The sequence below is a fragment of the Poeciliopsis prolifica genome, unplaced genomic scaffold (assembly GCF_027474105.1).
Source record: "Poeciliopsis prolifica strain line A6 unplaced genomic scaffold, Auburn_PproV2 SCAFFOLD101, whole genome shotgun sequence".
In the NCBI taxonomy this organism is placed as follows: domain Eukaryota; kingdom Metazoa; phylum Chordata; class Actinopteri; order Cyprinodontiformes; family Poeciliidae; genus Poeciliopsis; species Poeciliopsis prolifica.
This window is the reverse complement of record NW_026562476.1, coordinates 361,878-387,903: the sequence shown is the minus strand read 5'-3', so window position 1 is coordinate 387,903 and position 26,026 is coordinate 361,878. Positions and strand designations below refer to the sequence as shown.

The 26,026-nt window shown below is 38.5% G+C and overlaps 1 protein-coding gene across 1 annotated transcript; it reads left to right on the top strand.

Annotated features, from left to right (window-relative positions):
- sim2 (SIM bHLH transcription factor 2) lies at window positions 1–26,026 on the top strand. The gene is made up of 10 exons (XM_055023496.1): window positions 1–175; window positions 9,120–9,196; window positions 11,153–11,242; window positions 11,549–11,657; window positions 11,949–12,034; window positions 23,261–23,460; window positions 23,643–23,749; window positions 24,296–24,443; window positions 24,531–24,684; window positions 25,988–26,026. The coding sequence occupies exons 1-10, from the start codon at window positions 1–3 to the stop codon at window positions 26,024–26,026; spliced, it is 1,185 nt and encodes a 394-aa protein (XP_054879471.1).

Genomic DNA, 26,026 nt, shown 5'->3' with positions numbered 1-26,026 from the left:
ATGAAAGAAAAATCTAAAAACGCTGCAAAGACGCGGAGAGAAAGAGAGAATAGGGAGTTTTATGAGCTGGCAAAACTGCTTCCCCTGCCGGCAGCCATCACCTCCCAGCTGGACAAGGCCTCCATTATCCGGCTGACAAGCAGCTACCTGAGGATGAGAGCTTTCTTCACAGACGGTAAGAGATTTTTACCAATTCAGAACTATAGAAGGCCATCACATTTAAAGTCAGTTCAAAGCATGAGGTATTCATTCTTTCTAATAAAAAATAAATAAATAAAATAAAAAATCTCGAAAGAATAGAACAACAACAACAACAACAACAACAATAATAATAATAATAATAATAATAATAAACACAAAATCCTAAAAACTTTCATTTTGCTCGAACTGGACAAGGTTCGAACTTTCCGGTTCTTTATATGCATGGAGATCATTAAAAACTGCTCTAATTCTTTTTACAGTTTGACAGCACATCTGCATCACCGATTATATTTTATAATGCAGTAATAATAACAAACTCGAGTTTTACGACTTTGCACATTTATTTTATTTGAATGTTTATTAGTATTTTATAATTCTATACAAACTAAACTAGGTTTAACTTCTATTATTCGTCAATAATAATAATAATAATAATAATAATAATAATAATAAATAGTAATGATAATAATAATAATTAGAATTCTACCCTAAGCCTTATTGTTATTGTCAATATTAATGTTACTTTAATTTAAGTTTAGCTATAACTATATCTTGGCCATTGATAACTGACGACAGGCGCCAACAGCCCTCAAACCCAATGGGATAAGAGTGTAAGAAAATGGATGGATGGATGCTGCAGCATCTTTCTTTATAAATAAAGAATAGACTTAAATAATGAATATTAATATTAACAAAAATAATGAGGGTTATTAATATTATTATTATCATTACTGTATTTGGTATATTGGTATAGGCCTATGCCTTTCTTTGAGAAGAAAGGCATATAATCCTGCTTTCAAAATGAAAATATGTGCTTTTGAATTATGGCAGAAAAATTCCCCCATCGCACTGAAATAAAATTGTCTTCATCGCTTTCTCTCTTTGTCTCTGTCTGTGTGTCTCTCTCTCTCTGTGTCTCTTTCTCTGTCTCTCTCTCTGTCCCTCTGTGTCTCTTTCTCTGTCTCTCTGTGTCTCTTTCTCTGTCTCTCTGTGTCTCTTTTTCTCTCTCTCTGCGTGTGTCTCTTTCTCTGTCTCTCTATGTGTGTCTCTTTCTCTGTCTCTCTATGTCTCTCTCTCTCTCGATGAGAATGGCGGAGTGACTGGAGTTGGAGACCCGAGCGATCTTGATTGAGTGATTTTGTGAATCTTTTTCTGCTTTGTTTCTCCTTTTTTTGCATGTTTTTCCCCCTCTTCTTACTGTTCTTTGGTTTTAAGTTGGTTTCTGGGTTTTTTCCCTAACCTGACCCGGTAGTCTTTTACTACCGGGTCAGTTTGGCGTTTGGCATTATGCCCGTGATGGAGGGTGGCGCTGGTTTTGAAAAGTTAACACGCCGACATGCTGTGAAGCTGATCCCGACAGTGAATTGCTCAGTAGAGGAAGCAGCCTTAGCCGTTGGAAGTGTGGTAGGCTGTGAAAGCGTGAAATCTGCTTCCCGTATGAATGGGGCGATTGTGATTTTTCTTGACAATACATCTCAGGTCAACGATTTGGTTGAAAGGGGCGTTGTCATCCATGACACCTTTACACCGGTTCTCCCGCTTGTTAGTCCAGCTAAAAAGATAATCATTTCCAATGCACCCCCGTTTATCAAAAATGATCTTCTCGTTATGGACAGTTGGTTTCACCCATTAAAATGGTTTCTCTGGGTTGTAAATCTGCGCTTCTTAAACATGTTGTGTGTCATAGGAGGCAGGTTTTTATGATACTAAAGGACATGGCTAATGAGCTCAGCCTGTCTTTTAACTTTAAAGTGGATGGTTTTAATTATGTGGTGTTTGCCTCATCAGAGAACATGAAGTGTTTTGGCTGTGGTGCAGAAGGTCATATAATTCGTGCGTGTCCCGAGAAACTTAAGAATACACAGGTTGTGAATGTTGGCAATGGTATTGTTGTCCAGGGCGCCGCTAACGCGGACCGTTTAGCGGCGCCCTTGTCGCGTTGTTGCTTGTGTGAGCCGCGATGCCGCTGAGGTAGGGCGCGGTGTTGATGCCGCTAGTGACCTGATGGTAGTCAGTGAGGATCTTGAGGTTGCGGGGTCTCTTGCGGGTACTTCCATTCCAGTTGCGGGAGAACAGCCTGAGTTCTTCAATGAGTGTGACCGCTCTGATGATTTAGAGGACAGAAGAACTGATGGAATTGTTTGTGAAAGCGTTTGTGAGGATGACAGCATGATGGATGAGGATTTTTTGACACTGTCGCAGAAGAGGAAAAGTTCTGACCCTACTACGAGTAGCACCACAACCTTTAGGTCCAAGAAAAGCGAATACGGCAGAAGAACACAGTTTAGATTCTGATGGTGGCCTGTCTTTAAGCCAGGACCAAAGGAATATGTATACTTCTGCTGAAATTAAGAAGTTTTTACAAAAAACTAAAGGACTCAGGCTTGTCAAAGTGGAGGAATATTTCCTGGATTTAAAAATGTTCGTTGACTTCTCTCGGGTCCTTACCAGGAGAACTGGACACCTTGCCGACAATGTGTTGACAGATCAGGAAATCTATCGCCTGAAGAAACTGATGTTAAAGGTCAAAGCCCAAACAAATACTGCTGATGAAGATGAGGATGCTTCGTGACTTTCTTTATGTTTCTCTAGTTTTTCTCTTTTGTTTCTCTTTTTCCATGTGTGACTTTAATATAGGCACTTTGAATCTAAATGGTGCCAGGGATGCAGTAAAAAGAGCTGAGCTTTTTGTACTTATGGCTCTTAAAAAAATTGATATAGGCCTAATGTTAGTTCAAGAAATGCACAGCACTGCTGACATAGAGAGTGATTGGAAGAAAGAATATGGAGGAGAGTTTTTCTTTAGTCACAAGTCCAGCTGCAGTGGCGGTGTGGGGATTGTTTTTTCAAAAAACTTCTTGCCTATCTCTTGTGAGACAGAGGAAATAATCAAGGGTCATTTATTGAAGGTAAAGGTCAAATATGAAAAAGTGACTTTGGTCTTTATTAATGCATATGCTCCATCCACAGGGATGGATAGGATGCTTTTTTGGACACTTTAAGAGAGACAGTGAACGACTGTATTGATTATGAGTATATGTTTTTGGGAGGTGATTTTAACTGCACTGAGATGCCATCGGTTGATAGAAATCATCCAGAACCTCATGTTGGATCTTCTCGGAAACTTAAGCAACTAATTGCGACCTCTGACCTGTTAGATGTGTGGCGGTGTTTTAATAAGACTCAGAGACAATATACATGGAGTCATTCCAAGGATAATGTTTTGTCCTTGGCCAGATTGGATTGGTTTTATACATTTAAACATCATTTGAATATTTTTAAGAATTGTCACATCATTCCTACCAGGCAGTGATCATTCTCTGATCACTGCCTGGTCTATTGTTCTGTGTATATAAAAAATGTTCGTACCCAGAGCGTCTACTGGCATTTTAATACAGCTCTTTTAAATGATGGAGCTTTCCGAACAGCTTTAACATGTTTGTGGGCAATCCAAATCAGATTTCTCTTGTGTCCAACAGTGGTGGGATTTTGGGAAATGCCAAATTAAACAGTTGTGTTTACAGTACACTCACCATGATCTATGAGGGACCTGGAGGTCCAGATAGTAGAGCTGCAGGGGTTGGCAGCGTCTACAGGAAACCGAGGGTGTTTAGCTTCCCTCAAAGCTAAAAAGGCCACTTTGGCCAACCTGCTGGGCACAGCAGCTAAAGGGGCCTTAATCAGATCGCGTTTCCTAAATGTAACGGAGATGGATGCTCCGTCTCACTTTTTCTTTGGACTTGAACAGAAGAATGGGCAAAGAAGAATTATTCACTCCCTGCGGACTGACAGTGGTTCTGTTGTCTCTTGTTCATCTGAGATCAGGAGGTTTGCTGTCAGATTTTATACAGACCTTTTTAAGTGTGAACTTTTAGACGAACCAGATGTGAGTGCAGCATTCTACGAAGGACTTCCTCGGGTGAGCGATGACGATAATCAAAAGCTGGAAGCTCCTCTTACGCTGCATGAACTGCATACTGCTTTAATGAGCTTAAAGAGTGGAAGATCCCCTGGTGTGGACGGTCTCCCTGTGAATTTTTACAAGTCATTCGGTCAGTGATCGGCGAAGATCTGTTGGAAGTGATCGCAGATAGTCTGCAGAGAGGCTGGTTGCCTCTGAGCTGTAGATGAGCCGTCATCACGCTGCTTCCGAAGAAAGGGGATCTACAAGATCTGAAGAACTGGCGGCCAGTTTCTTTGCTCTGCACAGACTATAAGATCTTTTCCAAAGCCCTGGCTTCGAGAATCCGAAGAGTGATGCCTTCTGTCATCGACAAGGACCAGACGTATTGCGTGCCGGGCAGGCTAATAAGTGACAATGTCACTTTAATTAGAGACGTTTTGGAACTCTCCAGCTCATTGGGCTTAGATATTGGTCTAATTTCCATAGATCAAGAAAAAGCTTTTGACCGGGTTGAACACCAATATTTATGGCAGACTCTGTCCACTTTTGGGTTCAGCCCTGCTTTCATAGCTAAGATCCGGGTTTTGTATCGTGACATTGCGAGTGTCATTAAAATAAATGGTGGCCTGAGTGCTCCTTTTAATGTGTCGAGGGGTGTGAGGCAAGGTTGTTCTTTGTCAGGGATGCTCTATTCCTTGGCAATTGAACCTTTGCTTCATAAACTGAGGAAAGACTTGTGTGGTGTTTTTATTACTGGGTGTAATGTTTCTTTAAAATTGTCAGCCTATGCTGATGACTTAATAGTCTTTGTAAACTCACAAGTGGACATTGATGTTTTAGCTAAAACTGTGTCTCTTTTTGGATGCATTTCATCTGCAAAAATAAACTGGAGGAAGAGCGAAGCTCTATTGGTTGGGAGTCAGTTGGAGGATCAACTCATTCTGCCGGGTGACTTAGTATGGAAGACAGGTGGTTTTAAATATTTAGGTGTTTTTATGGGTAATAACGCTTTTGAAGAGAAAAATTGGGACAATGTTTCGGATAATGTGAAGGGTCGGCTGATGAAGTGGAAATGGATCTTGGGTGTTGGTGGATTTCTTTTGGGACAAGCTTCATTGGATCCCACAAAGTGTACTTTTTTTGCCAAGAGAGGAAGGTGGACCAGGCCTGGTCCACCTGGCCAGCAGAGGTGCTGCTTTCCGTATTCAGTTTATTCAGAGATTACTCACAGGAACTACGGATCTGGTGTGGAGAGGAATCTTGTGTGGCATTCTTCAGAGGATTGGCGGCATGGGTCTGGATTTGCCGCTCTTTCTGATGGACTCCAGCAAACTGAGCTCTTTTTCTCTTCCAAGGTTTTATAGGAGTGTCTTTTTGGTGTGGACTTTACTGAGGAAGGAGAGGCAGCGGCAAGCTGAGTCTCTGTACTGGTTGCTTCGAGAACCAGTTTTGTCTGGGAGTTTGCTGGTTTTTCCTGTGCGGGGAGAGACGGCTTGGTCAAGAGTTTTTTACACTGCAGGAATTTTTTGCCTAGGACGAGTGGTGGATCTGGCCGGACCTCGGCTGGAGGACCACGAGGTTTTCTAAAGGTTTAAACTTCACTTTTCACAGTGGTGTTTCACTTTTTTTGCACTTTAACACATTTTGTTTTTATCGGTATTTTTAATAGTGTTTTTTCGATGGCCGGGAAAAGTTATGGTACTGCAGGCTTTAGGAGCCTTTCACGAAGACACGACATTAAGATACCAGTTGGCGTGGATTTCTCGGTTGAGGAGTGTGGTTTGGCTGTTGGGGAAATTGTTGGGTGTGAAAGTGTGAAAGCAGTGTCCAGAATGAACAATGCAGTGGTTCTGTTTTTGGACTCAATTGAAAAGGTAAAGAGCGTAGTTGAGAGGGGAATTGTTTTGAGAAATACGCAAACTACTGTTTTCCCTTTAATAAACCCGGCAAAAAAGATCATCTTGTCTAATTTGCCACCTTTCATTTCTGAAGGAATTGTCACGTCACGGTCAGATAGTGTCAGCAATGAAAATGCTTCCTTTGGGTTGCAAATCAGCAAAGTTGAAACATGTTGTGTCCTTTAGATGACAAGTGTTTATGATTCTTAAAAATGATATTGAGTAACTGAGCATAGTGATGAAATTTAAGGTTGACGGTTTTGATGACACTATTTTTGCGACAACGGAAACGATGAGGTGTTTTGGTTGTAATCAGAAGGGACATTCAGTCCGCAACTGCCCTGGAAAGGTTCAAAAAGAGACCGTTCAGGTTAATGAAAATCCAGAGCTGATGACATCAGTGGATATGGCGAATGGAGCTATAGTGGGCGCAGTTGAGGAGGGAGCTCCGGAGGCTGATGCTGGGGAGGGAGACCCGGTAGCTCCCGATGGGGAAGGAGCTCAAGAAATTAATAATGAGGAAGGAGTTTCAACTGGAGAGCAAAAACTGTCAAATCTTGCAAAATGTGACTTTAAGGATTTTGTTAGTTCTGTTGAAGGAACTGAAGAGAGTCAAACGACTACACCAGAAGGAATACAAGAAGAAATGGATTTTGATGATTTAAGATAAATGTGTGGATGTGCCAAAACTTTCTCCAGCTGAACAGAAACAAAACTGAAGTCATTATTTTTGGACCTAAAGAGGAACAATCTAGAGCTATAGATCTAGAGTCAGTGCACAGCTTCAGTTATTACAACTAAAAACTAGCGATCAGCCCGGAACCTGGGAGTAGTGATGGACTCAGACTTGAACCTTGCGAGCCACATAAAGACAGTTACAAAGTCGGCCTTTTATCACCTGAAGAACGTTTCTAAGATTAAAGGACTAATGTCCCAGTAAGATCAAGAGAAACTCATCTTTGTGTTTATCTTTTGTCACATTGATTATTGTAACAGCGTCTTCACAGGCCTGTCCAACAAATCAATCCTCCAGCTGCAGCTGATCCAGAATGCTGCTGCTCTTGTTCTCACTAAAACCAGGAAGATAGAGACATAACAGCAGAATAGACTTTAAAATATTGTTGTTAGTTTATAAATCACTGAACGGTTTAGCACCACAATACATCAAAGATCTGCTGTTGTTGTATCAACCTTCCAGACTCTCAGGTTCTGGTTCTGGTTCTGGTTCTGCTCTGCATCCCCAGAACCAAGAGAAGAGAAGCAGCTTTCAGCATCTATGCACCAAAGATTTGGAACAAACTTCCAGAAAACTGTAAACCAGCAGAAACCCTGACTTCGTTTAAATCTCAACTTAAAACACACCTGTTTAGAATTGTATTTGAAATGTAATATGTAACAATGAATGTATTGTTGATTCTATGATGCATGACTTTGTGTTTTTGTGTTTATGATGTAAAGCACTTTGAAATGCCTTGCTGCTGAAATGTGCTATACAAATAAAACTTAATTTAATTTGATTTGATTTACATTATTAAGAAATATTAGAAAATTATTTGGAGAAAGTTTTACAGAACAGTCTTTTATTTTTAGTTTCTTATATGGCAAAAGAAAGAAGAAAATTGGATGGCTGTTAAATTTTTTTCTCAGTCAAGCAAAGCTTGCAATATATTTGAGTGAAAAATTTCAAATTAATGAACAGAATACTGATTGTATAAAAATCCTTTAGAGTATGGTTAGAGCAAGAGTGATGTTAGAATATAAATATTTAAAAGTGGATGAACGAAATATTGTTCAGAATATTTGGGATTATGAAGGTGTTTTATTTACTTTAAACAATTCTGAACTCTCATTAATGAATGTGCTAATTTGAAGTTGTTGAATGTTCCTATGTATCACCACTGAGTGAATAAATAGCTTTTTAAAAATCAAATCAAAATCTTTCTCTCTCGCTCTCTCTTTCTCTTTTTTTCACTCTATATATATTTGAAAGTTTCATGAACCTACTTCTGACATGTAAGGGTTTGGAGATGACAGTTACGGGGTTACCTGCTCATTGTTCCTCCTCATTACTTGTGCCATGTTTGAGTCTCTCAAAGACAGTATTTGGCGCTATTCTAGAGAATAAAAAAGTTTCTGCATATTTATCCTGGAGCCTGGCAACTCCTGTTTGGATCATATCATATGTAGCACCCCAATCAGCTGATGGGTGTTCAGAAACTCTGTGGGGATGTAACAAAGGTGAATATTCACAGCAGGCCTTTCAGTGTTTGGAATGAAGATCCATTGCCTCTGGACATGTGACCACATGTCCAGACTTGCACTATCCAATTAAATCCATATTAAGTAATTGATGAAGCAGCTTTTTTTTTTACACGTTCTGGTCCAAAGATGACTTCTTCCTTGTCAGAATTTACAAAAAATGTATGCAATAGTTATTCAGTATGTTTACCGAAGCAAATTTTGAAAGCTAAAAAGCTTAAAAATGCATATACTTTTTTCTTTTTTTTCAGATTTTCCATTCATTTCTGAAGTCTGTTCAATTTTGAAGCCTGTAAACTGATCTGTACCTTTACATTATAAATGGAGCCTTCTTTAGTATTGCAAGGTCAAGAACTTGCATTCACAACTCCCTCATATTCAGCTTTTCACACAAACAGAAAATTCCCTTTATTCTTTATTTTAAACATCCTTTCAGCAATAACTGCTGAATTTATATCATCGGCTGGTTCATAGGTGTGGTCAGTGGAAAAGTGTGTGATTTCAAAGGCAAAATAAGAAGACTTGAGACATTCTTTGTGTTTAAAGTGGAAAAATTTGGTCAGTGCTAAGCAAATCTGGCCATGCAAGTCTGAGTTGCTGTCACAGTAACAGATTGAGAGCTTTTATTTGTGGAAAATGTTAGTAATAAACCTGAACAATATTTAGTGGATGTACTGGTAGCAAAATACTCCTTGGACAACAGTAGACATTAAATATTTAGCTGTATCAGATATTAAAGCTCTCAATGTTAATATTGTATTTCATAACACTTGTTTAATTATGTATCTATACATATTCATATACACAGACAGATATATAGCTTGAAATATCTTTACATCATTGTGTCCGTCACATAGGTATCGGTGGATGGAATAATTTGCCAAGTTTGGGTCTGAAAGTCTTGACCAAAGACATGAGCTCCCACCTTTTACAAGTAAGTATATTGTCTTTCATTTTCTTCTGCTGTTGTTTGAATATGACATGTTGTAGTGTTTTGAATTACACTAATGCTTTGTACTCAGTTAGTTTTAATGCTTTCCACAGGCTATCTATATCTTTTCTAAGAGAAAATAAACACCTATTTTTTAAGTTGAACTAAGCTGTCAAGTTTGAAAGAAATTAATTTTGCTCTACTCATTATCCCAAAGGTCAGGTATAAAACTTGAGGGAAACTTCTGAAGACTGTTGCACCTTGACTGTGGAATGAGCTATCTTTGCTTTTATCTTGTCTTCAGAATCTTTATTCATTTAAATAGCAGCTGAAGACATTTTTATTTAAGTCACTCTCTTTGATTTTAATTTATGCTTTGCCTAATCTTTGGATCACAGTTAAAATTTTCACACATTTTAACTGTGAAAAAGGTTTGCAGCAAAATGCTGCAGAAGTGCGTTTGGGTTCTACAATGATCAACGGACCCTACAAACCCATATCTGAATGGCTCAAAAACAGAGAAGGCATTCAGACTTAGGTACTGTGGTATAATTGCAAACTGGTCATGCATACTTCAAAACTAGCAATGGAGTTGAATTACAAAGAAAGTTTTGAAAAGAAAGTGGACCAAAATTCCCCCACATCACTGACAGTTATCTCAAACAGCAAATGACATTTGTAAGTTTAGGAGGCAATTCTTTTTCACACAAGGTGGTTCAGATAATTATCTTCCAGTGAAAATGAAATGATTATTTGAAACTAGCATGTTTTTCTGGAATTAAATGTGTGTGATGACAAAAAACTTGGGAAAAAAGCAAAAACAGCAGACGTCTCTTTCTCACAATATGAATAGGATTACATTTAAGTAAAAACTGCTGAGACTTAATTACCAAAGCACAAATCATCAGTACATTGGTAAACATCTTACTTACATGTCGCCATGACTTTCACCAGTTTATTCGCCTTCTGATTGTTTAAGAATGTGACCAGTGTATTTGTCCTATAACTATAACCTGTGTCAATAACGTTGCGGTTTAATATGTACACGTACAGAAAACAGCTCGGCAAATTTACCTTTGCAAATTCTCTTGAGATTTCAAGTTTCTCTAAAACCCATAATGTCGACAAAACGTTCTGCACCGACAAAAAGGCACTTGCGGTCGGGCCCAAAAGGCAGAGGAAGATTCGAACTATCGCAGAAAAAGTTCAACTTCTGGACATGCTACTCAAACATAATCGATGATGGCATGTCGGTTTATAAGAATCTTTTTGCCCAGAAGAAAAAAGAGCGCCAACAACTACCTATACCTATAACCCTATAACCTGACCCTAACCGCTGCAGAGCGGAGTCAGGATGCAGCGGCTCAGTCAGAACAGCAGTGAACACACGCGAGTCACTATTTGTCCTACTGGACTTTGTAGTTTTTTTCATAATCATTTTTCAACTTCTCCCGTTCTAATCCAATGACTCGGGTCGCGGTGGGGCGGTGCTGATCTCTGCAATTTGAAGTTCGTATTGATGATTGAAGTTTTATTTTACAGTACAGTAGTTATTTGTAAAAAAACAAAACACACATCAATACAGTACTTTTATTTGTCAAACAAATGCTTGGGCCTGTAAAAAGCTTTTGTTCTTTGGTTTAAATGTATAATGGAGTAATAATTGTAAAAAATAAATAAAGGTTATTACTTCACGGATTTGGCCTGTCACGGGTTCTTTTTGGAACGTAACCCCGCGAAAAACGAGGGCTCACTGCATTGACTTAAATGCAATTCCATTTAGTGTTTAGTTGTGAATCTCTTATGGCCTAACTGTGTTCATATAGCCTAACCCTATTCTAAAATGTCTGCAGAACCTTTTGCTGGCATTTTAGCAAAATGCCTTTCGCATTTTGCTAAATAGTTACATCTTTCTTTCTGATGGAAAATGTCTCCGACCTTGTCATTGTGTTTTTTCAGACTCTAGATGGCTTTCTGTTTGTTGTTGCTTCGGATGGGAAAATCATATACATCTCCGAAACAGCATCTGTCCACCTTGGCTTGTCCCAGGTAGGACCCTAGCTCAGATCTGTGGGTTTTTTCTTGTATGACATAATTCATTCATTAAATTTGTTTTTTAATAACTGAAAAAACTGTTTTCAAACACAGTTTCCCCCATAAATAAATTATATATATTATGAGGTAATATAATCTATTTGATATATATTTTAATATATTTATAAGGATTATCATAAGTAGCTTACATTTTGTGTCTGTAAGCACTTGATTCGGATCGATCTATTAGTGTTTGGTTGTGACAATGAATACTAAAGAGCCTAGAAAAAATACTAGCTGCTGCAAATGTGGATGTTGCAGGTTGAGCTAACAGGAAACAGTATATTTGAATACATCCATCCATCAGATCATGACGAGATGACGACAGTACTAAGTTTTCAACAGCCACCTCACCATCACTTCTGTCCAGGTACTTCAGACTCTCACAATTTAGGTTGTTCTAAAGTGTTATTAATGTTCTAATTTTAATGTATATGATCATTCATCACATTGCAACACTTAAACTAGAACGAAATCAAACCATTCAATCCTTTCAATCTGCTGAGTGTGGGGCAACATAGAATAGGTTTGCCTTGTATGTTTTTGGTTTCTATATTTACATTAAGCTTGAGTGCCTTCTACACCATATTGCTGAAAAACAATAAAGAATATAAAGGTAATATTGTATGTACAACATGCGACTCAATCCTTTGATTTCCAGAATACGAAGTTGAACGATCCTTCTTTTTGAGGATGAAATGTGTCCTTGCTAAAAGGAATGCAGGATTGACATGTGGGGGCTATAAGGTATGTGCAGCATGTTTTTTTTTTAAATTCTAATTTGCGATTACTCACAGCACTCATAACTTCAACATTATCTAGCGCTCTGATCTGTAAACTGTGCATAAAGCTCAGGGAACCTAATAATCCCATGGCAAAAGAGAAGAGACACCAGTTTCAGCACAACCAATAAACATTTTTTTTTTAAAAATCAAATGAAATTCAGCTTGTATGATGTGTGAAAAACCCCAATCAGTTTGTCATGTCCAGATTTGTAAAAGTTGAGTATGCAAATGTTGTATGTCCAGAAAACCAGAAAAGACTCAACAAAAATCTGCACAATCTATGGTATGAAAGGGTCAAAGTAAAGAGGGAGCTAAACCATAGTATTAGCTAAATCACCTCCAGCTACAGATTAAGTCCGATGGCGTCAAATTTATGCCAATAGTCCACCACAAAAATGTATTACTCTCCTCGCAAGCACAATTCAGTTACCACGAGATTGGTATAATAATAAAACTAGTAATAACTATTGCCTATTAATCAATAATTACTTTCAAATTATGATTTTATTGGTTGTTATGCAATAAACACTATAAGATCTGGAATACAACAATGTGATTGCATTTACATAGAAAAGATGTCCTACATTGCGCTATGTTTAGCAGAAAGGTTGAGGAAGATTCATTGAATTAACTGTTTATTACAGAGTGTTGGAGCTATTTATTCTTTCTTTCTTTATCCATTTGAATTTTGTTAGTTTATTCTTAAACTTCTATTTTTTGCATTATTTACAGAGTTTATTTGCAGGTTAATAATTGATTTTATTTTTTGTTTCATTTTCTTATTTTTTCCTTATTTTTTTTAATTTTTTTTATTATTTGTAAGCCAGACAGGAAGTAAGGTGGGTCAGTCCACATTCTATAAATGTAGGGGCCTGGTAAAGGACCAGCAGGCATTTGGGTTTGGGGCCTATGGTTTTCACCAGTGCAAGAGAGGTCAGGAGAACTAAGAAAAGTTTGATAATTGTAATTGCTTGCATAAATGGAAAATGAAAGCAACCAAGACAATCTCCAAGTTTGGACCTTGAACTTCTTTCGCTTGTGTCAAGAATCTGGACCCCAGTGCCTCATAGTGGCTGATGGAACTTTTTTTTGGATGTTTGGTTTAACAAACAATCGCCACTACATCAAGTAAAAACCGCCCCGTGGATCAAGTAAAGACCTTCTCATGGATCAAGTAAGGAGCCATCCTGTGGATTAAAAGGAATAATTCTTCATCATTGGACACGTTGGATTTATGGATCTCAAGGATTACCATAAACAAAAGGTTTTGGACCGTCTTTGATGAAATCAAGCGACTTGCTGTGTGAGGCCTGGATTGCCACGTTACTCATTCAGCAAACTGGTACGTGGCAATATTGTTCAAGCTGTAAAGGACAAACAGTGAAACTATTGGAGTTTAAAGACATTATTTCACTGCAAAGACTGATGAGATGAGTTTGATGTGACAAGTTGACGCGTAATTGAATTCAGACGTGCGCCGATGCCCATCATGGAAATGTTTGTTCGCAAGAATCAACCTCTTTAAACAAAGAGACACGTTTGTGCTTCATCCTGTGGATTCCTTGTGGAATAATGTCGCTTTAAAGGTTTGAAATAATTTAAAGGATCGCTAAAAATGTCGGATGTAAAGAGCAAAGAGGACGACACTCATAGTCACAAGAGAAAAGAAACATCAAATTCACACAAAAGAGTTTGGAGTTTTATGTGAAAACATGTCAAGAAAAACTAAGTTTAAAGTGTAAACAAGCTGAAAACCTTGTGGAGAAAATCTCCGCATTAATGACATCACAAGAAAATGTTAAGAAAGGGTCTTCTGACTTTGTCAAGTTTATTAAATGCTATCAAGATGCAACTCAAACCTCCCATTCATCAGCAAAGTTATTGAAAAAACTGTGTGTAAACAATTAAATAGTTTCCTCATGATGACCAACTGCTTTGACACTTTCCAGTCTGGTTTTCATGCTCACCACAGCATGGAGACTGCCCTCGTAAAAGTATTCAATGATATTCATATAAATACGGACTGTGGCAGAACCACGGTGCTGGTTCTGTTGGACCTCAGTGCAGCTTTTGACACTGTCGACCATGACATATTACTGAATCGACTTGAAAGTTGGGTTGGAGTCTCTGGTTCGGTGCGCGAGTGGTTGGAATCGTACATAAGGAACAGGGATTTCTTTGTTTCAATTGGAAACTTCTCATCAAAGAGGTCAAAGGTCACATGTGGGTACCCCAAGGTTCAATCCTAGGACCCCTCTTATTTAATATTTATATTCTCCCACAAGCTCAGGTCATAACAGGAAATAATATAAGCTACCATAACTATGCGGATGACACACAGCTCTACATTACGATGTCACCAGGTGACTCTGAACCCATCCAATCACTGAATAAATGCTTAGAGCAGATAAATGTGTGGATGTGCCAAAACTTTCTCCAACTGAACAAAAATAAAACTGAAGTCATTATTTTTGGACCTAAAGAGGAACGATCTAGAGCTATAGATCTAGAGCTATAGATCTAGAGTCAATGCACAGCTTCAGTTATTACAACTAAAACCTAGCGATCAGGCCCGAAACCTGGGAGTAGTGATGGACTCAAACTTGAACCTCCAGAGCCACATAAAGACAGTAACAAAATCGGCCTTCTATCACCTGAAGAACATCTCCAGGATTAGAGGACTAATGTCTCAGCCAGATCTAGAGAAACTCATTCATGCGTTTGTCTTTAGTCGCATTGATTATTGTAACAGCATCTTCACAGGCCTGTCCAACAAATCAATCAAACAGCTACAACTGATCCAGAAGCTGCTGCTCCTGTTCTCACTAAAACTAGGAAGATAGAGACATAACAGCAGTTTTAAAGTCCCTCCACTGGCTCCCTGTAGCTCAAAGAATAGATTTTAAAATACTGTTGTTAGTTTATAAATCACTGAACGGTTTAGCACCACAATACATCAAAGATCTACTGTTTGTTGTATCAACCTTCCAGACTCTCAGGTTCTGGTTCTGTCTGCTCTGCATCCCCAGAACCAGAACCAAAAGAGGAGAAGCAGCTTTCAGCATCTATGGACCAAAAAGTTGGAACAAACTTCCAGAAAACTGTAAAACAGCGGAAACCCTGACTTCCTTCAAATCTCAAGTAAAAACGCACCTGTTTAGAGTTGCATTTGAAATGTAATATGTATGGATTTGATTTTGTGGATATGTATGTAATTGCTTTTTTTTTTTTTTTTTTTCCTGTTGTGGGCAACGGGGCCCGGCGAATACCCGTGGTTAAACGGACGGCAGAGTCCGGCGGTAACAGGCGCTTAAATTCCGTGTCAAAGGGAAGGGGGAAGAAAGGGGAAAAAAGAGGAAAAAAAAAAAACCTTGGTATTTTATTCTATGTTGCATGCCTTTGTGTTTTGTGTTTATGATGTAAAGCACTTTGAAATGCCTTGTAGCTGAAATGTGCTATACAAATAAAATTTGATTGATTGATTGATTGAACTGATTTACATGAACTCTTTTTGAATTTCCCATTGCCAGAAGAAGAAGTGAAAAGGCAAACTGTGCATTTTCAGTCCAAGGTGGTGGCATTCTCTGAATTTATAGACAATGTAAAGGTTTGGTTGCATGAAGCAGAACAGAACAATAATGTTGATGATGCTCTTGTTGCAGAGGTGGATGAAATAAGTCCTGAGGACAGTGTTTCTAATATTTCAAGTGTAAATCCACGTTCAAAAACATCTTCACAGTATTCTCGGACTTCGTCCACATCTTCTGCTCGCATTAAAGCTGCAGCTGAAAAGGCGGCGCACATGGAGAGATTCGCCGCGTTGGACAAAAAACATCTGATCGAAGAGCAAGAGGAAAATCTGAGGAAAGAAAAGGAAAAATTAGATTTGGAAATAGAGTTGGCAGCAACTAATGCAAAACTTAATGTCTTAATGAATTCAGTCGTTGGTTCTAAACGATCTGATAGAATTAACTCTTATTTTGAAAGAGCTACAGTAAAGGACACGCCCCTGCTAAATCCTCGCGCTGATGAGTTTTTCCCAAAGAAAGAGCAAATTCTTCATCTGACTTTCCTATCGTCAGACCTAAACAGAAGGCAGACAGAAGGCAGAAACAACTTAAAACGGATCAAAAGAGAGTAAAAGTTGATTCTTCAACTCAAACAACGCAGCAAACACAATTTCAATCTTCCTCTGAGACTGAGAACTGTCAGAATGATCTTCTGAACATCATGCAGAGACAAAATGACATCACTGCCTTACTTGTAAAACAAAATTTATCGTCTGTCCTCCCATCTAGAAATATTCCCGTGTTTGATGGGGATCCAATGCAGTACAGATCATTTATGAACGCTTTTGAGAACGGAGTGGAAGCTAAAACTGACAACTGGAGCCACTGTTTGCACTTCTTAGAGCAGTTCAATAGGGGGCAGCCTAAAGATCTGGTGCACGGTTGTCAGCACTTACCTCCTGAGCTAGGTTATTCCAGGGCCAAATATCTTCTTGAAGAACATTTTGGAAATGAAAATAAAATAGCTTCTGCATATATGGAGAAGATTATGAGTTGGACACCAATAAAAGGTGACGATGTGAAAAGTCTTCAATCATTCTCTCTTTCTCTTCAAGGATGTTCAAATCTAACACAACAAATTGTTTACATGAAATAATTGGATTTACCTTCAAACATGAGAACGATCGTATTGAAACTTCCATATAAACTGAGGGAAAAATGAAGAGTTACTGCTTATGAGCTGCAGGAGCAAAATGGCCACCGAGCTTTGTTCACTCATCTGGTTGCTTTTATAGTAAAAGAAGTAAATGTCGCATCAGATCCAGTGTTTGGCAACATCCAAGATCCACAAACTCGGATCAACTCTAAAGTCTCAAGTTCCAGCAAGCAAAGGAAAAAAGGAAGCAGTTTTGCCACAAATGTCAACACAATAATAGATGCCAAAACTCTGTCAACTGAAAACAAGACCAAGTCTACTGTTCTTCACAACTGCTTGTTTTGTTTACAAAGAAATCATCTATTGGAAAACTGTATGCAGTTTAAAGCTAAAATGCATTGGGACAAGTTGACCTTCATTAAACTAAGGGGGATTTGTTTCGGTTGTCTGAAAGTTGGTCACACAAGCAAAGACTGCAGGAGTCGTTTGGATTGCAACGTGTGTCACCAAAAGCATCCGGGAGTTCTTCACATAGAGCAAAAGGAGCCAAAAGCCTCTTCAGAACAAACCCTACAGACAAAAAGGTCTCATGTCAACTTCTCAACTGCAACCACTCAGACATGTGTGCATATTGGGGCCGGTCATGATGATGATGCTGTTTTTTCTATTGTTGCAGTGAAAGTTAAAAGTCAAAACAGCAACACAATTGTGCAAACTTATGCATTTCTGGATCCAGGAAGTTCAGGTACGTTCTGTACAGAAACTCAGGCAAAAAGACTGAACTTAAAGGGCAAAAGGACAAATATTCTGCTGAGAACAACGAGTCAAAATAAGATTGCTAATGTACAAGTTTTGTCTGGTTTGAAAATCTCTGATTTGAAAATAAATGACTTCATAGCATTGCCAGATGTTTTGACTCAGAGTACCATACCAGTTTCTACATTGATTATTCCCCAGCAAAAAGACATTGATCAGTGGCCTCATCTTAAGCCTTTTAAGCTTCATAACATCAATGCAAATGTGGAACTACTGATAGGAACTGATGCTTCAAATGTTTTAGAGCCCTGGGAGGTGATAAACAGTGTGGATGGTGGGCTTTATACTGTAAAAACTAAAGTTGACTGGGTCATAAATGGTTCCTTGCGCATTAGAAGCAACAGAAGAAATAAAAATGTCTGCACTGCTGTAACAGCCAACAGGATCTCTGTTGAGCATCTTAAAGAAGTGCTGGTCAAACAGTACAATCATGATTTTAATAAAAGATCATCAGAGGAGAAAACTGAAATGTCCAGAGAGGATTTGCATTTCATGAACATTGTCATTAACTTGACAAAACTTGTTGGAAGTCATTATCATATTGACTTACATTTCAGGAATGAAAGTCCCAGCTTGCTAAATAATATCTGTGTTGCAGAGCAGTGCCTCCAGAGCCTCAGAAGGAGATTTGAAAAGGATGCTCAGTACAAGGAGGAATACACTGCATGCGTAAACAACATGCTGCAGCAAAGACATGCGGAGGCTGTACCAGCAGATGAGCTTCAGAAAGGTGATGGAAAACTGTGGTACATTCCTCATCATGGAGTGCATCATCCCACAAAAGGCAAGTTAAGAGTTGTATTTGATTGTGGATCAACTTATAAAGGAGCATCACTGAACAGTCAACTTCTACAAGGACCTGACCTCACAAAACTCTCTGGTTGGAGTCCTCATCAGATTTAGAAAAGAGCCTGTTGCACTAATGGCTGACATTGATGCCATGTTTCACCAAGTGTATGTCTCTGAAAAACATGTCAACTTTCTCCGTTTCTGTGGTGACATCATGGTGACACTTCAAAACCTGCACAGGAGTTCAGGACGTTGGTTCATTTATTTGGAGCAGTGTCACAGTGTCACCCAGCTGTGCAAATTATGCTCTGCAAAGAACTGCTGATGATAACAGTTTCCAGCTGAAGTGGTTAACACAATCAAAAATAACTTTTATGTGGATGACTGTTTAAAATCTGTTCCCACAGAAGAAAATGCAGTGCACCTGGTGAAGAGGCTGACAGACCTCTGCTCTAAAGGAGGATTCATGCTTTCAAAATGGGTCAGCAATAGTTGCATAGTGCTCATGTCAATCCCAGAGGAAAGGACACCAAAAAAAATAATTAAGAATCTGGATTTGGACACAGATCAGCTTCCAGTTGAGAGAGTACTGGGTTTACAGTGGAGCATTGAAACAGACGAATTCAAGTTCAGAACCTCTGTGCAGGACCGTCCACACACCAGAAGGGGCATTTTGTCTGTGATTAGCTTACTGTATGATCTCTTGGGAATCGTGGCTCCCTCCCTTCAGTATGCCAGTTAAACTGTTGCTACAAGAACTTTGTCGACAAAATTTGAAGTGGGATGAAGTTATTCCCTATTCTCTCTCTAGGAAGTGGCTTGATTGGCTGGAGGATCTCCAGTTGATATCCAGTTTTAAAGTGGATCGTTGTATCAAACCAAACTGCATCAGAAAACCAGATAACTTCATCATTTCTCTGACGCAAGTCAAGATGGCTATGGAACAGTGTCATATTTAAAACTGGAAAAGAATAACATCTCACATGTTGCTTTCATTTTAGGAAAAGCAAGAGTTGCCCCTATGAAGCAAATGACAATCCCCAGGTTGGAACTGACAGCTGCTGTTCTTGCAGTCCAAGTAAATAAACTGCTGCAGAAAGAGCTGCAAATACAATTGGAAAAACCTGTTTTCTGGACTGATAGTACAACAGTACTAAAATATATTTCCAGTGAAACAAGAAGATTTCACACCTTTGTTGCAAACCGAACCTCTGTTATCTGAGAAGCAACAGATGTTGATATAGGAGATATGTTTCCTCCAAGGAGAATCCTGCAGATGATGCATTTAGAGAAATGAGATCTGAGGAGCTCCTCAAATGCAGGAGATTGATAAATGGACCTGAATTTCTCCACAGATCAGAGGAGGAATGGCTTAAACTGGATGTGGATCACCTTGCAATTCCTGCAGATGACCCAGAGGTCAAAAAGGACCTAACAGAAAGTGTTGTGAAGGAATCAGAAAATGCTACAAACTATCTGATTTATTATTTTTCCATCTTGGACAAAGCTTAAAATCTCTGTTGCCTGGTTTTTAAAGCTGAAAATCATCCTCATGTTGCTGCAACAGAAGAGAAAAGAGTTTGCTGCTGTAGACCTAAATAAAAATGATCCAGAAAATCAAAAGAAAGAACTGGAAAAGCAGATGGAAAGATTCAAGACCACTCTAAAGAAAGAAAATCTGACTCCTGAAGACTTGGCCAAGGCAGAACTATCTATCATTCAGTTTGCACAACAACAGAAATTTACTACTGAAATGGCTTTCATCACCAGTGGCCTTAAAACAGTCTCCAGGAGAAGTTCTCTATGCAAACTTGACCCAGTATTGGATGCTGGAGTTCTCAGAGTGGTTGGCAGATTGAATAAAACAGCCATGCCTGTCGAAGCAAAGCATCCTGTAATTTTGACAAAGGCTATGTATGTGTCCACCCTGATTTTACACCATATTCATTAACAGTTGGGACATGCAGGAAGAGCTCATATGCTGTTCAGATTAAGACAAAAATACTGGATAATAAATGGTAATTCAGCTGCCAGAAAAATCATCTCTCATTGTGTTGTTTGTTGATCAAAAAATGGCAGATCTGCCAGGAGAAAGAGTTCTGCCAGCCACCGCTCCTTTCACAAATGTTGGAGTGGATTACTTTGGTCCTGTAAGTGTTAAAAGAGGACGAAGTCTCCTGAAAAGGTATGGAGCTCTGTTCACTTGTTTCATCAGCCGTGCAGTACATCTGGAAATATCCTACACTCTCGATACCGATTCCTGTATAAATGCAGTCCGCAGGTTCATCTGTAGAAGAGGCCCCGTTTCCACAATTAGATCCGACAATGACACAAATTTTGTTGGTGCAAATTGAGAGCTGAAAGAGAGTTTGGATGAACTGAATCATGCTAAAATTCAAAATGCTTTTTTGTGTAGGATGGAACTTTAACATCTCTGCAGCCTCTCACCAAGGGGGAGTTTGGGAGCGTCTGATTCATTCCATTAGAAGTATTTTAGTCTCAGCTCTCAAAGAACAAGTTGTAGATGATGAAGGACTTCAAACAATCTTTTGTGAAGTTGAAGCCATATTAAATGACAGTTTCAGACAAAGTTTCAGATGACTCAAATGATCTTGAGGCACTCACACCCAACCATTTGTTGTTGAAAAACAAACCAGTTTTGCCACCAGGATTGTTCAGTGAAAAGGATCTTTATGTCAGAAAAAGGTGGAAACAAGTGCAATACATGGCAGAGTTGTTCTGGAAAAGATGGCTTTCTGAGTACTTACCTCTGATGTAGGAAAGACAAAAATGGACAAAAACTAAAAGATGTCTTATTCCTGGAGATGTTGTTTTAATCGCAGACTCTACAGCTCCAAGAGGATCCTGGATGATGGCCAAAGTCTTAAGTGTAAACCAGGATGCAAAAGGCTTGGTGCGTTCTGTGCAATTGCAAACAAAGACCAGTGTTTTGGAAAGACCTGTGACCAAACTTCTTTTGCTACTGGAAGCATCACCCTGAGGAAGTAATGACATGTTTTATGGAATAGCTCCTTTTCCTTGTTAAAGTAATTGGACAGTATTCGCAATTAGGGGCCGGAGTGTTGGAGCTATTTATTCTTTATTTCTTTATCCATTTGAATTTTGTTAGTTTATTCTTAAACTTCAATTTTTTGCATTATTTACAGAGTTTATTTGCAGGTTGATAATTGATTTTATTTTTTGTTTCATTTTCTTATTTTTTCCTATTTTTTTTTTATTATTTGTAAGCCAGACAGGAAGCAAGGTGGGTCAGTCCACATTCTATAAATGTAGGGGGCTGGTAAAGGACCAGCAGGCATTTGGGTTTGGGGCCTATGGTTTTTACCAGTGCAAGAGAGGTCAGAAGAACAAAGAAACAAAGAAAAGTTTGATAATTGTAATTGCTTGCATAAATGGAAAATAAAATCAACCAAGACAATCAACAAGTTTGGACGTTAAACTTCTTTCGCTTGTGTCAAGAATCTTGACCCCAGTGCCTCATAGTGGCTGATGGAACTTTTTTTTGGATGTTTGGTTTAACAAACAATCGCTACTACACAGAGCATAAATTATTTGAATGAATACATTTTGATAAATTGACAAATACTCTAGCACCGTATGTCTGACCACAATGGTGACAGAGTGCAATAGGATGCCTGCGGCTCCCACAACTGTCCCAGAAGATGCCAAGCATCAATGTGAATGTGGATTGTGTACATGTTTGTAGTGAATTCAAATTGGTGCCTCCAATGCACTGTGGACTCGTGGTAGACTTTTGGCATAAATTTGATACCATAAAATACAAACATCTCAACTTCCTTGCTATGTCAACATTAATATTGGTGAGTGTGTTGGTTGTCACTACGGTGACGCCATTTTGCCTGTACTTTAGATGTCCAGTTTCTCTGAAATCTCTGGCATAGTGCTTTGCATATAGCATCAACGGGGCAACTTGCATCACTCTTCCACCATAATTGATAAAAAGGTTTGGCTCTTAAGATTTGAGCATGGAATTATGGATTTGCTACTACTATGGTTTTGTCGCAGATTCTACCTGTCAAATCGCTTCTGTGCATGTGTGGCTTATACCAGCCAAAAAAATAAAAATAAAAATGGAAGAAACCATGCAGGATCTGCAAATGGAGACAAATTTTGCTGGGAATGATTGGGAAAATACCCATCAGCTATACCACACCCCTGAAGAAGTTAAGACTCTTCTGCCTGAATCTGATACTTACCCGCAATCTGGAGGTACTGTGTACTCACTCCAGCTTCTTCATTTCCAAAAAAGCAAATATCCTGAAGTTCTCCAACCAGATACCCATCTTTTCACTATATTTATTTATATTCTGTCCATCGGCAACCATAAAATTATCAGACAGACCTGAGAGCATCAAGTTTACTTCCAGTCATGACGGACTTAACTACATATAACAAAGACTTTTATGATAAATGTTAATCCCAGAATGGATAACAATCAAAAGGCATTAAATATTCTTTTAATTAAATCTACATTTCTGCATTTATTTTTTATTCACTATTGACATAAAGTCATGAGACAAAACTAGAGCGTTCTGACGAGGCACATCAGCACAATGTCACCAGGAGTTATCAAGAAAAGAACACAATCCCAATGTGAAAAATGGAGGACGCTTAGTTTTGTTCAGGCCTGCTTTACTGCACCCGGTACAGGATGCCTCAAATCTGTGCAGAGTATGATGAAATTGCAAGACTATCAAGGCATCCTAGAGAGAAATGTACTGTTAATGTCAGAAAGCTTGGTTCCAGTCACAGGTCTGGAAGACCACAATGGCCTTCCAAGAGGTTGAAGACCATTGTGGGCTTTTCAGTCATTAAGAAACTTTCCAACAACTTTGTCCTTGTGTGTATAAAGTAGAGCTATCATGCTGTTTTCTAGGTGATCCATTGCAGTGGCTACCTAAAACTCAGTCTACACAGGACTGAGATGACGTTGTATGAATACTGTTATCAGATTGTGGGTTTGGTGGGAGTTGGTCATTCCCTGCCCCCCAGTGGGATCACTGAGGTCAAACTTCACAGCAACATGTTTATGTTTCGGGCAAACCTGGATTTAAAACTCATCTTTTTGGACATGAGGTAGGACACACATTTACTGCTTCCTAAAAAATCTCAATCGGTCATGTAAAAATATGTTATTATAAATGTATTTTCTGTTTTCAAATATTGGCTTTGAACTATTCTGTTGCTAACCACTTTACTCCAACCCTTTGCTTTCGAGATAAGTGTCTAACTTGTGTCCTTTGCTGTGCTGGAGCCAGCGTTGCTGAGCTGACAGGCTTTGAGCCTCAAGATCTGATTGAGAAAACCCTCTACCACCATGTTCACACATGTGACATTCTACACCTACGCTATGCACACCATTTATGTGAGTTTTCTAAATCTCTTGGAATATTTTCAGTGGATTTGCAATTAAGGAATAACCTAAGAAATATGAAAAGACAGATATTGGAACTCTGGACAAGTGTGATTCTACTGCAATAATATCTTCCTTTACTCCACAGAATGCCTATGTTTCACAGTCTTTAAGACAACCTGGTACCAATACAAGTTGGACCGTCAAACTTTTATTTTGTGGTTGGCTCTCATTTTAAAATCCTTTACGTTGCATATTGTACAAGTGATTGGTATTTTTGAATGTTAAAGTTCAAACCCAGCCTCTCATGCTCATCATTTTTGAAACTGACTTCTAGATTTATAGTGACATAGTAACAGTCAGTTTCCGCTAGTTTACCATTGATAGTTATCTGAAAACCTGATCCAAGTAGCTAAACTTACTTAGTTACTTGGTTCCCAGTTGCACCAAAATGCTGTCTTAGTTAGAGCTAGTTAACAGAAGTAAAACATGGGAGGTTCACCAGGCGCGGAAAGGTTTTACTAATTTTGTCTGGTTCTGGACTTTGTGTTCTTTTAGTACTTATTAAAGGACAAGTGACAACAAAGTATTACCGCATGTTAGTAAAATATGGAGGCTGGGTGTGGGTGCAAAGCTACGCAACCATTGTCCACAACAGCCGCTCTTCCAGACCTCACTGTGTGGTCAGTGTGAACTACGTTCTCACGTGAGTTTGTGTCTCAGTGGCTTATCAGCTATTCTCCGTGAAGAATAAATGATACGCCTGACCGTCTGCATTTTTTTTCTCCCACAGACACACTGAGTGCAAGGAACTGCAGTTGTCTGAAGACCAGATCCAAGTTGCCAAGCTTACTTCACAGTTTGTCTTGAGTCAAGACAACCACAAACAGCTGAGAACTAAAGACCTCAAGCAGAGGGCCAAACTCAGATCAGCTCCATACACCCAGGTGGCTTTTCAGATTTTTTTTGGCTCATTTTTGTGTCTGCCTGTTTTTTATTTTATTTTATTGCCAACTTAAGTGACCATATGAACCTCTTACATTTTTCTTCATTTTGTGACTAAATCCTAATAAAATTGTGACTAATTTAAAATAGTGCTTCTAGTGTTAAAGAAGGTTGTAATTTTTTTATTATGAGACAAGCTTAGGGAAATAAAACTGGAGTAAATTAGAAAGGCAAGGTCTTACATTTATATTTGTTTGAGCAAATAGAGAAAAATCAGTTTTTCAAGAAACAGTAACATTTATGTTGTTGAAGAACAACATAAATGCTATGTTGCTATCAGAGCAACATAGATGAAGATGAAATTATGAAACCCAACTAAATAATTTGCTAACATGGGTTTGTTGATGTCGAGCAGGAGGTCACTAGGCTTCTCCAGTCAGCTATCTCCAGTTTCTCCCTATGGAAGAAGCACTGGAAGGAGAGAACCAAGAATCTAATTGATACAGTCGACAGAAAGAAAATATCTGCTTTGACAAATGAAGCAGATCAGGTTTCCTGCAGCCCTAAATACAATCTGAATGTCCAATATCCCTACAAACACCTACATGTGAATTCCTATTGCCAACTTCCTCATTCAGTTCCCTCTTCTCAACTGCCTTATCCACTCATTGGCTCTTTGGGCTTTAAAGGCCAAGTGAGCATAATACTGAGAACTCTGAAGCCTCCAACAATAACCCTAACCCTGCAGAGCATAGGTAATGTTCACAGATTTAAAGAGTCCTTTAGAAGTACTAATAATTTTCTCTACATTCCTTAAAATCCAGATCCACCTTGTGATATATCTATTTTTTGGTATTATCACAAGACAAAACAAGAAAGAAACAATTTAATATAATGCAAAACAGAAACTGACCTTTCTTCAATTCAGTGTATTGGTGTCCAAAATTCAATTCAGTCTATTTATAAAGAGTTAAGTTATTTGAGGAAGTTTGAGAGACATTACTGGGAATCTTTTCCAACTAATTCTTCCTAAATAATACTAATAAAATTTTTGCAAAATGTATTACTATTATTATTAAATTTATCATTATTATTATTAATAATACATTATTATTATTATTATCTATAGAAATATGACTGGAGCTAATGTCTGTGTTGTCTTCTGTCATTTTTAGATAATCGCCTCTTAATGTTTAATGATCCTAAAGATGTACTTACATGCTATACACGTATTGTTCTTAACACATTGTTCTTTACTAACTCACTGCATTTTTTAAACTTTCTATTTATTTTTATTTTTTTCAGAACCTGGGTCGTCAGCAGGTTAGAAGATTACCTCAGTAG

Excerpts from the sequence above, each read along its gene's own strand:
- sim2 (XM_055023496.1), top strand. The coding sequence starts at position 1 with ATGAAAGAAAAATCTAAAAACGCTGCAAAGACGCGGAGAGAAAGAGAG. Across the intron at positions 176-9,119 it reads GAGAGCTTTCTTCACAGACG|GTATCGGTGGATGGAATAAT; the intron begins GTAAGAGATTTT and ends TCCGTCACATAG. Across the intron at positions 9,197-11,152 it reads TGAGCTCCCACCTTTTACAA|ACTCTAGATGGCTTTCTGTT; the intron begins GTAAGTATATTG and ends GTGTTTTTTCAG.